General features: G+C 38.2%; 1 protein-coding gene across 1 annotated transcript in view; it reads left to right on the top strand.

Annotated features, from left to right (window-relative positions):
• Positions 1–16,878, top strand: part of Ptprk (protein tyrosine phosphatase receptor type K) — a 509,254-nt gene that overhangs the window by 265,505 nt on the left and 226,871 nt on the right. The window contains exon 6 of the mRNA XM_029482632.1: positions 12,434–12,608. Coding sequence (XP_029338492.1) covers positions 12,434–12,608 — 175 coding nt within the window. The remainder of the gene's footprint in view (positions 1–12,433; positions 12,609–16,878) is intronic.

Consider the following 16,878-nt stretch of genomic DNA (forward strand, 5'->3'; position numbering starts at 1 on the left):
CACTTTGTAGACCAGGCTGGCCTCAAACTCAGAAATCCGCCTGCCTCTGCCTCCCGAGTGCTGGGATTAAAGGTGTGCGCCACCACGCCCGGCTGGGAGAAATTTTTTAAAATACATGTTTTCATATGTATAAAATAAACTTTAAGATATTGTAAAGGAGACATAGGATAACGCCTGTCATCTTTTGTAAAGCACTTTCCTCTCCTTTCAGGAAGCCCAGTGAACTCACATGTACTCTAGGCTTAAATGCTAAACAGTTTTGGCAAATTATCGACATTAATTTTTTGTACATGTTTTTCTTTTTTTTTTAACATATAAAACTATTTTTTTATTACATCTTTTTCTCAATTACATTTCCAATGCTATCCCAAAATGTACATGTTTTTCATTCCCAGCACTATTTAAGCTTTTAGTTGTATTTCTAAGAAACTCTCAATTTTAGAAAATTAGTAGTTCACAATAAAAGGCTTATGATCAGGATAACAAGAATTAAGAATGCCAGTAGAATTTTACACATATACTGAAGTCATTTTTGAATATCTGCCCGTATTTGTGAGACAAATACAGGGAATGTTCATGTAGGAAACTAATATGAGGTTACATCTTTTATAAATTGATGTTGTTCATGTTTCTTTTTTGTGCTTTTCTTTACCCCAAGAAATATAAATATCAGTTAAAGTGATTGAGGAGAAAGTAGATAGGACGTGGGTTTATACAGCTCAGTTGGTAGAGTGGTTGGCTAAAGTGTAGGCTTGAGTCTCAATATTCAGTAAGCAAGACAATGATTAGCAAATTCAAGTCAATCTAGGTTACCATCTACATAGGTTTGAGGCTAGCCTAGCATATGTGTCACTTGATTCCAAATGGACAGAGAGAAAGCCACTGACCAACATGCTGCCGCTGCACCTTTTTACATATTGACTCAAGAGATATTAAGGCACTTCTTAATTAAGATATTAAAAATGTCTATAACATATTTATTCATAATAATTAATAACTTAAAATTTCTAAGTATCCTTAACAGTAGAATTTATCAACAGGTTGGTTGCTTTCAAGCAATAGGATACTGCTCTAGTGTTTAACAATAAAAACTTAACTGCTGGTGTGTGTAACAGTACACATACCAGGTATTGTACATGTATGGAATGCCACCACCATATATTTTAAATAGGGGAGAGAATAAAATTAATTCAGTACATATGATCACCTTTGCATTAACTTTTGAACACAGAAAATGAGGAGTTAAAATAATGGCCTTTAGGAAAAGGAAAGGCTGAAGGAAAGGCTATCTAGAGACTGCCCCACCTGGGCATCCCATATACAGTCACCCCATATACAGTCACCAAATGCAGACACTATTGTGGATGCCAGAAATTGCCTGCTGACAGGAGCCTGCTATAGGCTCTGTCAGAGCCTGACAAATACAGATGTGGATGCTCGCAGCCAAACATTAGACTGAGCACAGGGTCCCCAGTGGAGGAGTTAGAGAAAGGACTGAAGGAGCTGAAGGGGTTTGCAACCCCATATTAAGAGCAACAATATCAACCAATCAGACCCCCCAGAGATCCCAAGGACTAAACCACTAACCAAGGAGTACACATGGAGGGACCCATGACTCCAGCTGCATATGTAGCAGAGGATGGCACTTTGGTTTGACAAGCCGAGAGGCTTAAAAGCTACTCTTGAGGCAAGAGTTTCACAGAAACTCGCTCCTGGAGTCTGGCGTTCTCTCTAACCCATACATTAATTTTCCATTCCCAAGTTAGTCTAGTGTATGGATCCATGTGCTCTCTTTTTAGTATTATCCTACTCTAAGTGCCTTTTAAGATTGAATTCTGACATAGCTAAAGCCTTAGTGTTCCAACAGTCCTAGAATGTCCTTGAGCAAGACCACGGGCTTGAAATTCAGTAAGAATGTAAAAGCTAAGTCACTCCCTTACACAGGAATTTACCATCACTAAGGAAGAAGGAAGTTTCAGACCAAAGGAGAAACCAGAATAGATACTTAGAACTATAGCGAAGTTACACCCATACACCTGTATTTACAATGGCCTAAGGGGAAGGTGGACTATACAATAGACTAAAATAGGAACTATGGCAAGGGTGCAAAGCCCTTGACCCTGGCTTCTAAGATTAGTGAATCTTAGGTGGAGCCCTTGTTGATTCCAGTTGTTAACAATGATTTCTATCCCAGGTAGTTCCTGTTAGACCTTTTGTGTTTGCATTCCTCTGTTCTACGTATTGTTCTACCTCATTTGTAACTTGTGGGTATGTCACCCAACTTCCTTATTGTCTTCTGCATAAAAAGTCTGATGCTTGACTTGACAAAATACATTCAGATCCAACACAACCTCTCCTGTGTGCATCTGTCTGTCAAATTCATCCGACGCTTTGACCACCTGTGACTAGAGACCAGTTCCACGAAGACAAAGGGGCCCAGAGGGTCTGCTGCATGGGGTATCAATGGGAGGAGAGGCCCTTTGTCCTGTGAAGGCTAGATACCCCAGCGTAGGGGAATGCCAGGGCAAGGAGTCAGGAGTGGGTAGATTTGGGGGGAGGGGCAGGGAGAGGGGAATGGGATAGGGGATTTAAAGAGGAGAAACCAGGAAAGGAGATAACATTTGAAATGTAAATAAAGAAAATATCCAATAACAAAAGTAACACAAAAATTAAAAAAATAATGGCCTTTTCATGACTTTTTAAACATGTTTATTTTATGTATATGAGTATTTTGCCTGTATGTCGTTATATGTATACTGTGTTTATGTTTGGCATCCATGGCAGTCAGAAGAGGGCATTGGATCCCTTGGAATTGTAGTGACAGACAGTTGTGAGCCACATTCTTGGTGCTAGGAAGCAAATTCAGGTCCCAGTTGCCCTTAAGTGTTTAGCCATTTCTCCAGCCCCAAATCCTGGTCATGTATAGGAAATGTGAACTAGACTGGGACTGAGCAACTTTCTGGGGTGCCATGATCATGAAAGAACGTAGATGAAACTTTGGGTCAGTGGGTGTGCTCCTGTAATCCAAGAGTTAACACCTGCTCAATGCTACAGTATACATTTTAACTAAAGAAAGAAAAATGGGGAATACTGAACACACCACACTTTTCTAGTGTTCCACTTACTGACTGAACTCATCATCATATTGATGGCAATGCCCCAATCTTTGAAAATCTTGCCACCTAAAATGGTTCCGTTATGCTCCAAGGTAATTTGTAACCATTAATTTCACTAAAATATAAAAGAAGGTTGTCCTTGGTATTCTGAGGATACCTTATAATTTACGTATAGAGGAAGGTTGAAATGGGTCATCCTGTCATGAATAAATGGCAGTTCTTTCATGAAGGTCCAGTATAAGTGGACAGCTACATGGCAAATCAAATAGAGCCCATTGCTGGAACATCTGTCAGACCATATGCTTTGGCTTCAGGCTCTGTGTAAAACCGAAATGCTAATGACGCCATCCATCATCACAGAGCTTGGCAGGCAGGCATCATTGAACTGGGCATAGAAATTCATGAGTGGATTTATTGAATGGAGCGCAATACGTGTATTGGTTTGGTGGCACCATTTGTTTTGGTGAGTTCAAATGAGGCTGTGTAATATGTTACTGGTAATCTTATGCAGACTGTAGTCAGAGCCATGGCAATTGGGCCAATCTGTCAGTAATCTCTGCAGGCACTGGCCTGGTGCCTCTTCAGTGGGCCTGCCAAAACTAGAGAGTCAGCCACCGCTTTGCCCTTGGTGAGAGAGGCACATTGCTGCTAAAGTCGTGTGATACAGTGAGTTTCTCAGCCAAAGGAAATGTCATTCCTTATGGAGCAACAGATAATTTAGGCAATGGCTTGAGAGTAGTAATTGGAGAGTGAAATTAGTAAAATGAGATGCAAATTGCTTTGCAAAACAACTAGAGAGAGGCTGACCTCTTCAAGTCCCAGCTGTTGCCAGCTGTGAGTCAATAAAAGTGGTGGGTTTGAAACTTCTGGTCATGTAGTATTTAAAATGGTGGCTCAGTTGCCACAACTGCCTCCCTCTACTGCACATGAACATTTACATGTAAGTGAAAATATGAGACCTGAGCTTTAGAAAATTGAGGGGTCAATATGAAAAATCTTCATCTGAGCAACTGCACTCCTGCCCAGTCCAAATGCCTATTTGCCTTCAGCGGTTTCCCAAAGCATTGTTGAAGGCTCCTCTCCACCATCCTAGGAAGTAGTTGGAACTTATAGCATAATCCATTTCTAGGGATTTTACTGTTCACGATAGATACTATTTCATTTAGAGAAAATATCTTGAATTTTAGCATTAATTATAATGAGAAAAGAAAAGCTTTCTGAAGAAATTGATCAACATTACCATAGCATAGTTTATATTGCAAAATTCATCCAGAAATAACTTGAAGGGTACTTTTCAAAGCTAACCTGATTACATATGTTAATACCTGGTCAGTTCACATTCATTGTATAAGAAGTTGGAAAGAGAGAAATGCAATCAATATATTGAAAAGAGTCTGGAGGTCAGAGGTTTCAAACTTCTGACATTTATAGATAATTGATTTGTAAACTCTCATGTGCATCTGAAATACTAGAATAGCAAAGATAGCATGTTATTAAGACAGAGAGTAAATATGAAAAACTGATGTCAGAATGATTATAACGATGATATCTATGCTGATTCTATTTCCTAGCTATTATCAATAAAGCATCAATGAAGATGTATGTGCATGCATCTCTATAGAAGGATGGAGAATCCTTTGTGTACATGTCCAGGAGCGGCATGGCTGTATCATATGGTCATTTTTAGTGCCTACAGTAGATATGGTGGCTAACTGTTTTCTTTGCCAACATTCTCTTCAGTAGTTGTTATCATTTGTTTTCTTGGTGATACCTGTTTTGGAAGTTTATGGAAGATGCAGTGAGATATGTAAACTCTCAGCTTTTAGGGGTTAATACAAGCACCATATAATTTACTCTTTATATACCCCAAAATGCAGTAATCTGGTCTTAAGTTTTAAAGCTATGTGTTCAATCATATGAACTGATTTGAATTCTGAGTCCTATAATTGTGGGCTGCTGAGACCTGAACAAGCTGATGGAAAGCAGTGTCCAGAGCCTAGGGATCCAGGCATGTTCCAGGATGTTCATGCCGGAGAACATTCACAGCTAAGGCTGATTTTTTTTTTTTTTTTTTTTACCTAGGGTCTTTTAATCTCAAGAGATGATTGAGACAGGGACCTCAATCATTTCAGAGAGGAAAGTAAGCACCAAAGACTGGGGCATTTGGTGAGATCATTAGAGAAACCTTGGCTCAAGAGCTGGAATTCAGCACACACAAGATGCACAGAAGGGAAGATCTGTAGGCTGTTGCTATAGGGTTAGAAGACACAACACATCCGTTCAGTTGAGTGAAGTGGGGCAGCCATATAAGAAGGATCTCACTGAGAGATCACGGTGAGAAAAGGTGGTAAATAAGATGGATGATCACGTAAGGACATGAACAGAATTGGAAGTAGCAACAGCTGCTGTTGGCAGGACTGACATTAGGCAATAAACGACTCAGACTGGGCAGTGCAGTCAAATTGGAAAGTCTGCAGGAGGCACAGATTAAAGAAGATGAATGGTTTTGGATCCAGTGGGTAACAGTTAACAGATTTTGAGGAAATGTGAATGCTGTATAGTATAATCCTCTAAGCCTCAAGGTTTTACTTTTATACTTAGTCTGTTTCTGGCTTGAACTAACTGGTCATTAGAACCATTGATTATTTTCATTCTTTTTCCACCTTCATAACGGCCTTCATACAAATGATCTTAAATAAGAATAAGGGATGAGACATTTTAATGGATTTTGGCTTTTATACCACAGTAAGGTTTGGTAGGATAGTTACTTGAAGCCTTTGATGGTCTTCATGTTGTCTATGAGAATGAACTTTTTGGAAAACTCCAGGTGCCTCTCACCTTCTGGATGCTTCTGAATCACTGTTCTCAGAACAGGAGTAAGAATAGTTCTTTCTTTCATAGAGTCTTAACTTCTTGTTGCCTACTGTTGACCTAAGTTGATAGATGGAGTCTAGCCTGATATTTAATTCTAATTGTCTCTGTGGACTTTCTCATTAAACAATAATGATTCTTCTAGGCATCTCTGGCTTTACACCGAATTCTGTTCCACCCAAGAGGCTTTGTGCTACTACTAGTAGCTGCCACCTAATATAGCCAGTTGTTTCCCCTTGGATCATTTGATTTTTATAGTTCACACATTGTTTCCTGCCTTCATGGATATTTTAGCATCTTTAGATGTGTGTACGTGCTGTGAGCATTGGGAAGATTCATGATATGTAAATTTAGGGATATTACTCTTTTTGCATTTGATAATTTCATTATAAAGTTTAGTACCATAGATTTTTAAAAATAGTTATATAACCTAGGTGAAATGTCCAAAATTAACCAGGTATTATAACAGAGTAATGTGTGATATGTGTTTTACTTCCTTATCTTTTTCCAAGATTTCCTCTCATCAAAGTAATATATTTCATTGTGCTATTTTCAAACATCTTTGTTGATTCTACCAATCTGAAAGGCAGATCAATATGTAGATGTAATATTTATGAGATCACTTTATAGTACAATAAAATATACATAGTGAAAGCCATTCTAATTAAATATGACTCTGATTTGGGGGGTAGTGAGATAGATTGGTAGATAGATAGATAGATAGATAGATAGATAGATGATAGATAGATAGATAGATAGATAGATAGATAGAGAATGCTTGTATGTATACTTGTGCAAAAATCTAGAGCAGACTTCTATTACTGAGCTACATCTCCAGCCATCACTGTCATGACATTGAAATAAGTCACTGCTCACTGTAATGTGGAATTAGTGACTTAAAACAAATAAGCCCCTTAATCCTTAGGTCTTTCCTCCTTTTCTTTTCCTCATTGTTTACCTATTAAGTACTCCTTAGATCTCTTATAGTATAATTTCTTAGTCTTTGTTTTGCCAATTATTTGATTTCAGGTCAACATGGTTCCATTTTCTCTGTATTTTTCAGGAATTTGCAGGTGGTCTGGGGTCAAATCTGATCCTTTAATCATAGTGTAAGTGGTATCTGGTATGATAGCAAAGTCCAAATGGTCCCATCTCTCCTTCTCTTAGCGCTGTTAGTCCTTAAAGTCCTTAATAATTCTTGTCGAAAATCATGGTTTTACCAAACCCAGACACTGTGGCAGATGCCAACAAGAGCTTACTGACAGGAGCCTGATATAGCTGTCTTTTGAGAGGCTCTGCCAGTGTCTGGAAAATACAGAAGTGGATGCTCACAGTCATCCATTGGGTAGAGCACCGGTCCTCAATGAAGGAGGTAGAGAAAGTACCCAAGGAGCTGAAGGGGTCTTGCAGCCACATAGGAGGAACATCAATATGAACTAACCAGTACCCTCAGAGCTCCTTGGGACTAAACCACCAATCAAAGAAAACACATGGTGGAATTTGTGGCTCTAGTTATATATGTAATAGAGAATGGCCTAGTTAGTCATCAATGGGAGGAGAGGCCCTAGGTCCTGTGAAGGTTCTACGCTCCAATATAGGGGAATGCCAGGACCAGGAATGGAAGTGGGTGGGTTGGGGAGCAGGGGAAGGGAGAGGGAATAGAGGATTTTTGGAGGGGAAACTAGGAAAAGGAGTAACATTTAAAATATAAATAAAGAAAATATCTACTAAAAATTGAAAAACAGAATATTTTAAAGTATATCCTGCAAAAAGAAAGAAAGAAAATCATGTTTTTTAACCTCATTTTTCATTTTATTTCTTTTCTGTTTATTTTGTGATTTGCTCATTTTTAAAAGGCCCATCCAAAGTAGTATACTTCATTAATGTTATTTTTATACATAATATTTTTGAATTTCCCATCTTCTTCTTTGTTCCTTTGACCCTCTTTCTACCCTCCCATGCCTCTCTGCTTTCACTTAGCATGCATTTGAAAACACTCCAGCCGCATATCCTGCCATGGCTAATCTCCATTTCAATTTGATATGATCTGTAAGGACCCAGGAGATGCCCCTGAAATCTTTGCTTTATTTGTTAGTTCTCAGTATGGCAAGTTGATGCTTTGTTGTGCCCCAAAGAGTAGTGCTTCAGTTTCTTTCAGTGTTGTTATGAACACCTAACTTTAAAAATGCACTGTGATCTCAGAATTCACTGGATTCTATTTTTTAAGCATCAGCTATTAGTTTCTGGGCTCTATGACACCATCTTATCTCCTGAGTCCCCTAACCCTGACCTTAGTAGTCTTGTGAGTTTCCTTGCATCTGGTTTTAGGGAGCTGTTCTACAATTCCTGTCAATCAGGAATCAGTCTTTCTCCTATGGTGTCCCTTTTCATATTTTAATTGATAAAATGTATATCAAGGCAATAATCTAGGCATTGTGGGATTTCCCCTGCTAGACCTTTTCAATGAGAGATATACACACAGACACATGCATACACACACATATTTTAAAACCAAAAATGTTTCATAATTCATATTGACTTTTCAAATTCAAGTCTAAAGATTTTTCACTTAATGTTTTCTTTGCTGCATCTTTTTTACTACCCATGGTTTTTGTATCTTTTTTTGTGTGTTCACTTTGAGACAGGTTCCAGTGTAGCTCAGGTTTGCCTACAACTTTATTATTTCACTACATAGTTGAGAATGGCCTTGAGGTTTCTCAGTCTCAAGTCTCATTTTTTTGGTATATGGCTACAGTCAAACCTTCATAGCCTGGCTGCACACCTGCCACAGAGAAGGGATCATTGTGTTCTAGGAATCACTCAGTACCCATCTTAAGTGACCATGAGAGAGTCTGCACAGTCATCTGGGCTCTGTAGGGTAGAGCAGTAGTAGCTGTTGAAGGATCCAGACATTGGAAGACCCCCAATCACTCTGTGCCTGTCAGTGTGGAGAAAGGTTGCATTTCACCCTGAGAAAGGGACAGGCAGCATAGCAGATAAGACAAGAGCCTTTTGTCATGAATTAAACCCACACTGCTCTAGATAAACCTCTAGCTGAATGGCCATGGTAGTCCAGACCAAGCTTCTGTCCCCAAAACATGACATCATCAAGCTGGTGGATGAACTGGTTGGGCAGTGTCATCAAATGCCTCCTCCTAGATCAGACCTCTATGTTTGTTGGTTGTCTGTGTCCTGAACCTCCAGGAGAAAGCAAGTTCACAGTCATGTCATTGTTAGACTTCTCTGTTCCCTGGAGGTTTCAGAGGAAACCAAAGATTTTACATTTCCCCGGCTCTAACGGATGAAATGGAAGGGAGAGGATATCCTGACTAGATTGTTTTCTTAGACAGACATGCCATCTACCTCTATAATAAAAACTGTCACCATGGAACATCCAGGGTGGAGAGCCACAGCTTTCATTTGTACACCTCTTCATTACGTGCCACATGGCAACTGGGGTGCAGGATCTGAGTCTGTACAAACATATGGATTGTTCAGCATCAGAAGCGAGCACAGTCTGAAGGATGATGAAGTGAGAGGTAATGGTATTCAGTGTGAGCATGTCAATGATAACAAATGAAGCTTTCTGTTTGTGTACTGATGGTGGGAGGCTGTCTGTGAAGGTGCATGTGGACTCTACTGCCTTCCAACCTAAACATGTTATTAAAAATGTCCCTTTGGAAAATAAGAGAAAAGAGAATGACTTTAGACTCTGGATTCCCTTACCTCCACCTCGAACTGTAGTGCTACAGATGTGCACCACCATGCCTGACATTGCCTACTCTGGATATTCTAGGTTTTCAATGACACTAAGGGATTATAAACATTTCAAAAGTACTTGTTTTAATGGCCTATAGATTACTTAGTTTTAATATAGCTTCATTATAACTGTAGAGATATTTGATACATTGTACACTCAAGCTTAGCCATATTTTAGAAATTCCAAATGTAATAGTTCTTAAACATATATATATATGCATGTATATGAACATAGAATCGTTATTAACATATCATCCATAGGTATTATACTTGCAGCAATTTTACATATCTGTAAACTCACTTTCTTCTTAATTTTTCAAATAACTATCTTCATATGTGGTATAAAAAAGTCACAAAATTTGCTGACTAGTTTAGGTATATATTGTTCAGCAGTGTTAATTATGTTCATATTGTTCATCACTGTCCAATACTTTGTCAGCTATAAATGAGACAATATCAGAGTGTTCTGAACTAATCACCATTTTCCCTTTCCCCTCTTGTTTCCAGCTCCCCTATGAATAACCCTTTGATGGTTCATAAAAGTTGAATCAAACTGTTTTTCTTCTCATGAGTGGTTTATTTCATTTAACATACCCTCCTCTAGGCTCATACAAGTTGTAGATTTTAATAGAATTTACTTCATTTTTATTTTAATAATATTTCATTGTATACATACAACATATTTTATATATGCATTATTTATTATGCATATAAATATACAAATCAGTTATACTTTACTATAATACTTATGCACATTTATGGGGACTATTTTAATTAGGGTTACTATTTCTGTAACGAAACACAATGATCAAAAGCAATTTTGGGAGGAAAGGATTTATTTGGCTTATGCTTCCATATCTTTGATCATCTCAGAACAGGAACCTGGAGGTAAAGCTTATATAAAAACTGCTGCTTATTGGCCTTTTCCCTGTGGCTTGCTCTAGAGTTCTTTCTTATAGAACCCAGGACCACTTGATCAGGGATGGCTTCACATACAATGGGCTAGAACCTCCTTATCAATTACAAGTTAAGAAAATGGCCTAAACACACACACACACACACACACACACACACACACACACACACACACACACACACACACATTCACACACACAAAAGACTAAAAGAAAGCTGGGCGTGGTGGCGCACGCCTTTAATTCTAGCACTCAGGAGGCAGAGGCAGGAGGATTTCTGAGTCTACAAAGTGAGTTCCAGGACAGCCAGGACTATACAGAGAAACCATGTCTCAAAAAAAACAAAAAACAAAACAAAAGAAAGAAAGAAAGAAAGAAAGAAAGAAAGAAAGAAAGAAAGAAAGAAAAAGAAAATGGCATACAGGTTTGCCTACAGCCTCTCCTCTGGAGGCATTTTCTCAATTGAGGCTCCATCCTCTCAAATGTCTCAAGTTTGTGCCAAGCTGACATGAAACTACATAGCACAGGAATTATGTGATTCTTTTTAAAGTACATATAACAGGAATGACCCTTCTAATTTTGTTTTTATTTTACTTTGTTTTATTTTTTAAAAGGTCTTATATAGCCTTGATTGGTCAGAAATCCTCTACATAGCCCAGGCTATTCTTAAACATGTATTCTTCATGCTTCTGCTTTTCCACGGTTAGGATTATAGGCATGCCCCACCCCATCTGCCTTAAAAGAGGAATTTCTATTTTCCCAAATATTCATCATTTCTTTATGGTAACAAGGCTGTTCTATATATCTGTCTTAATTAAGGTTATGTAGAGTTACAGAACTTATAGACTGTCTATATTAAGAGAATTTATTGGAATGACTTACAGTCTGTAGTTCAACTAACCCAACAATAGTCATCTGTGAACAGGAAGTCCAAGAATCTAGTAGTTGCTCAGTCCCACAAGGCTAGTTGTTTGAGTGGGTCTCCTGTAAAAGTAGGCTCCAATAGATGTGCTGGCAAGTAAGTGCACGAAGTTGAAGAAGAGTGAATCTACCATCCCCTCCTTTACAGTTTATGCTTACTGGCTTTGTATGAGACATCATGATATCAAGTGTATATTTTCTACTTTTTCATTTTCAAAGTTGACAAGTAGCTTTGAATATTTAGGCTGTTTTTTTTTTTAATTACTTCTTTAAAAAGTATACATTGAGTGTCATTAATCCCAAAGAGATGGTAATTTGCCAAAAGCACAGATTTAAAGTTGAGTCTCAATCATCAATCAGGATTTTATTTTCATTCCATGGCAAGCTCAAACTATATATTTGTAATAAGGATGCATATGGTATGGTTTTCAGCTTCTTGGGTGATGGCTATCACATAGGGTATACTAGGAAGCTTGGCAGCACCAGAAACAAGACCAGCTTCTTTGCCCATTAAGGACTGTTGTTCATTTTCTAATAAGCCATAGACTCTTTTGTGTGTGTGTGTGTGTGTGTGTGTGTATGTATGTAAGTATATATGTATGTATGCACAAATATATGTAACAATTTTACAGAAAACTGAGAACATAGAATCAATCATACATCCTTTAAAATATCCCAATATCATTTCTTTTCCTTGATTACATGACAAAAGTAAAAATTTGTGGGGCTACACAGGCGTCTTTCATATAGTTTAGCAACCAGAATAATTCATCACAGATATTGCTTGCTGATATTCTTTAGATTTATAGCATGGTGAACAACCTGTTTCTAAAGATTGGTTTCTGTTCACAGAGACGCAATGGAGAAGACATACCCGTAGCCCAGACTAAGAACATAAATCACAGAAGATTTGCTGCCTCTTTCAGATTGCAAGAAGTGACAAAAACTGACCAGGATTTGTACCGCTGCGTAACTCAGTCAGAACGAGGTTCTGGGGTTTCCAATTTTGCTCAACTCATTGTGAGAGGTAATACCTTTTACTCCATGAAACTGCATGCCTTTATTCAAACTATGGAAATGTATGGACACAGTGACTGGTTTTTAAGCTGCAGTATTCTTCATTGCAAGTCACTATTACATATCATTATCAAATTTCTAACAATGTCATGTGGACACTAGTCTTAAATTTTGTAAATTAGTTTTCCAACCAGTGTCTTATCAAATGATATCTTGCTTTACCATGGTTATTGAGGTGAAATGTACATTATTTTCTTCCATGTTTCCTTATAGTTGTATCTAGCTTTAGAGCTGTCCTCTGATATTAGTGGAATTTTTGTAGGCACTAATATAGGCCTTATTCCAAGAGATGTTTGACAATAAGGTCACAGTAAATACTCTATTTCAGGTAGACTTGTAAACATTATCAATACTAATCCTATCCCCTAAATGTTCACTAATTCTGGTCCTTTGTCAAATCTTAGGAAGTTAGAATGAGTTTTTTCTTATTTTTAGAATCTAAAGTTATTAGAAACCATGAGAGTTTACCATATTAGGTGTATCTGTTGTGAATGCAGAGAAAATATAGGCAAGGGCTAGGTATATATTACCTTTATTAAATGTTACAAGTCCTTATTTTATCTCAGTCAGTGATTTAGGTTGAAGGAATACAGTGTAGGGAGAATACAGGGATCCTTTCAGTATGGACTTCGACAGTGACTATCTTAGGAATCTTACATCAACATAGACAGCATTGTGGTATGTTTGGTGACAATTGCTCTTTCAATGAAAGTGGTTTTATAGTGCCTTTGAGAAGTTGACAACTAAGCTGAAATGAAGTGAGAGAAAGAATGAATTTTAATTTTATGAAACTATAGAGGTAAAGTACCTTCATTAAATTAGATAACAGACAGTCAACACTGACACATATGAAAATAATGAGAAGTTGTGTAACATTTGGCTAATCTAATGGAAACTGGTCTCTGCAATTGTAGCAGGGGAACCATTTGTGAAGGAGTTTTCTCTGAGTGAGAGAAATGCAGGATGAGAGAAAAGTTCTAAAGACTCATGTAGACAGGGGAAGACATTGGGTAAGAGATACATACAGGGAGCTGGAGAGATCACACGTCTAAGGAGCATACAGCTCTTTCAGAGGACAGGAGTTCAGTAAGCAGTACCCACACTAGGTAGTTTACAAACACCTATAATTTGAGCTCCAGGGGATCCAATCCCTTTTGTCTGACCTCCTTGGGCAACCACATTCATGCACAAATACCCTCCCACAGATACAAAATCACTCAAGAGAATAACAATATAAATAAATGCATATTTAGAGAAGAAAAGAAAAACTAGAAATAGTAAGAGGCAGAAATCACAGTATGACCAAGGGGCTGAAAAGAAACGAGATCTTTTCTTCTCCCATTGATTTATTTTATAGTGCTTGATACTGAATAATTATTGTCAGAAACACTAAAGATGTACTTGATTCTCATAGATTGTTATTTAATAATTATAGAGGGAAGGGAATCAAAATTCAGGTTAGTTGATAATAATCCCAGAACCATAATAATATAATACTATATGGAGTCAGAATACATGCCCACATTTCCTCTCTCTTCATGATGACTTCATTCTTTCCCATGTCAGGTTTTTCTGACATTCCCATTAGTTCATTAAAAATAAAACAAAAGTTGATCAGTGTAGGATGAATACAGCCTTATCATCAATGGAACATGACTAGTAACTCCACTGTCTCATATCACCTGTTCAAGTTCATAAACCTATAGACCCGGTTATTAAAGAGCAAGAAAATATGATACTATTTCACAACCTGGCTCCGAAAGATCATATGCTATCTGCTCCAGTTAATGAGTGCTTCCTCATCTGTGCCAACCCCATTTTAGACCCTCCCACGTGGGTCTAATTCATTGATCTGCATTGAGGTGAGGAACACCATTGCTGTCTCTTTCATATGAGTCTAACTCAGAAGGCACAGCTGTGCTTCGGTATTCTTTAGGTATTTCATATGCTCTGTTTATAGGGACATATGTCTGTTACTGGTGCACCTACTCTGCATCTTCGAGGTATCCTGTAACTAGCAAAATATTGGTGCACCTTCTCTGCATCTTCAGAGTTTGTCTGTAACTAGCAAAATATGTGCACACGGGCACATACACTTCTCTTTTTTTTGTTTTGTTTTGTTTTTTTTTAATTCTAATCCTAGGTTTTATTCAACACAGTCCTTTCATTCTACACAGGTACAAACAACCTAATCTAAAATGTTATAAAGTTATAAAACTTAAAACAAATTTTATAGTACTGACTATAAAAGGGACAATGGGCACTTAAGGACCGGCCCATACTGTATATACCTTAGTATAGGGCAGGTGATAGTTTTATTCTTGTCCTTTATTCAGATAGGCCATACCTGTTCATGGAAACTGTTGCCCATTTATTAAAAATTACTAGTTGGTTGTAATTACATTTTCTCTACTTATAGTATCCTTTTTTTTCCACTTCATTTGGTTTTTTGGCAGTGCTAGATATCAAACCTAGGGTGCACTCCTCATGATTTTCGTGCAGTTAAGGACTGAGTTGTACCACTGTTCCCTATTACTTAATGTTTTTGGTATTTATTCTTTAATTGGATATTTTCTTCATTTACATTTCAAATGTTATCCCCTTTCCTAGTTTCCTTTCCAAAAATCCCCTATACCCCCCCCTACCCCTGCGCCCCAACCTACCCACTCCCACTTCCTGGCTCTGGCATTTCCCCTATGTGAGGAGCTGGTGTGGCGGCAGTCCCAAAGACGCCAGGGACTGCAGCTAAGTCGTATGACTTGTACCTGACTTCCTCAATATAAACCACAAATATCTTGAGAGCTACACAGGTGTACCAGGATACCAGTAAATCCATTTTGATGGAGATATGCCCCCGCTGCCCTGATTAGCTGAAGCTGTGTGCCTGGTGAGGTGGCGTGGCCTGCTGTGCGTGGATGAGAACTGAGAGTATTTAAGAGTGAGAGGCCCAGATATAAACAAGAAGAAACAGGACTGAATAAACTGCTGTTAGAAGGACTGGTGGTCGTGTCGTTCTTGCTGGTCGAGAGCGGACGCGACACCCCTATACTCGGGCACAAAATCTTCACAAGACCAAGGGCCTCTCTCCTACTGATGGCCAACTAGGCCATCCTCTGCTACATATTTAGCTAGAGACACGAGCACTGGGGGTACTGGTTAGTTCATACTGTTGTTAGGGCTGAAGACCCCTTCAGTTCCTTGGGTACTTTCTCTAGCTCTTTCATTGGAGACCCTGTGTTCCATTCAATGGATGACTGTGAGCATCCACTTCTGTATTTGCTAGGCACTGGCATAGCCTCACAGGAGACAGCTATATCAGGGTCCTGTCAGCAAAATCTTGTTGGTATATGCAATAGAGTCTAGGTTTGGTGGTTATTTATGGGATGGATCCGCGGGTCAGGCAGTCTCTGGATGGTCCTTCCTTCAGTCTCATATCCGAACTTTGTCTCTGTAACTTCTTCCATGTGTATTTTGTTCCCTCTTTGAAGAAGGAACAAAGTATTCACACTTTGGTCTTCCTTCTTCTTGAGTTTCATGAGTTTTCCAAATTATATCTTGGGTATTCTAAGTTTCTGAGATAATATCCGCTTATCATTGAGTGCATATCAAATGAGTTCTTTTCTGATTGTGTTACCTCATGCAGGATGATACCCTCCAGATCCATCCATTTGCGTAAGAATATGTTGCTTACATGTATTTCTACCATTTTCCCCAAGGCCCAGTTTTCCTTAGTCCATAATATGTATGTTGTTTTCATATCATTTAAAAACAATTTGTGTATTCCACATAAAATTTATTTTTTCATAAAAAGAACTTTTACTTATTACCCAATTTGTTTGCTGCTTTAATCTGATATCAATGATATTGTATTATGAGTGTGTCATAGGGCTTTGTCTGTCTTAGCTAGCTAGACTTTTGCTAAAATTATCAGTATCCATTTTGATACTTTTGACAGTTTTATTTTCAACATATTTTCGGTTCTGTCTCTAATAATTATTAATCATATTCTTTTTAGTTAAGAACCAATATGGAGGAGTACATTTTCTTGTTTGTCCAGATAATCTCCAAATAAATATTGCAAACCAAAGCATCTCCCTCGGCATCAGTGGTTCTTATCAGTAACCAGAACCGTCCACCTGGATGTCAGTTGTCCTGGTACTAAAACAATGGGTAAAATTAGCAGGGATGACAGGTCCTATCTCTCACTGCCACGTTTAAAA

The sequence above is a fragment of the Mus caroli genome, chromosome 10 (assembly GCF_900094665.2).
Source record: "Mus caroli chromosome 10, CAROLI_EIJ_v1.1, whole genome shotgun sequence".
Lineage (NCBI taxonomy): Eukaryota > Metazoa > Chordata > Mammalia > Rodentia > Muridae > Mus > Mus caroli.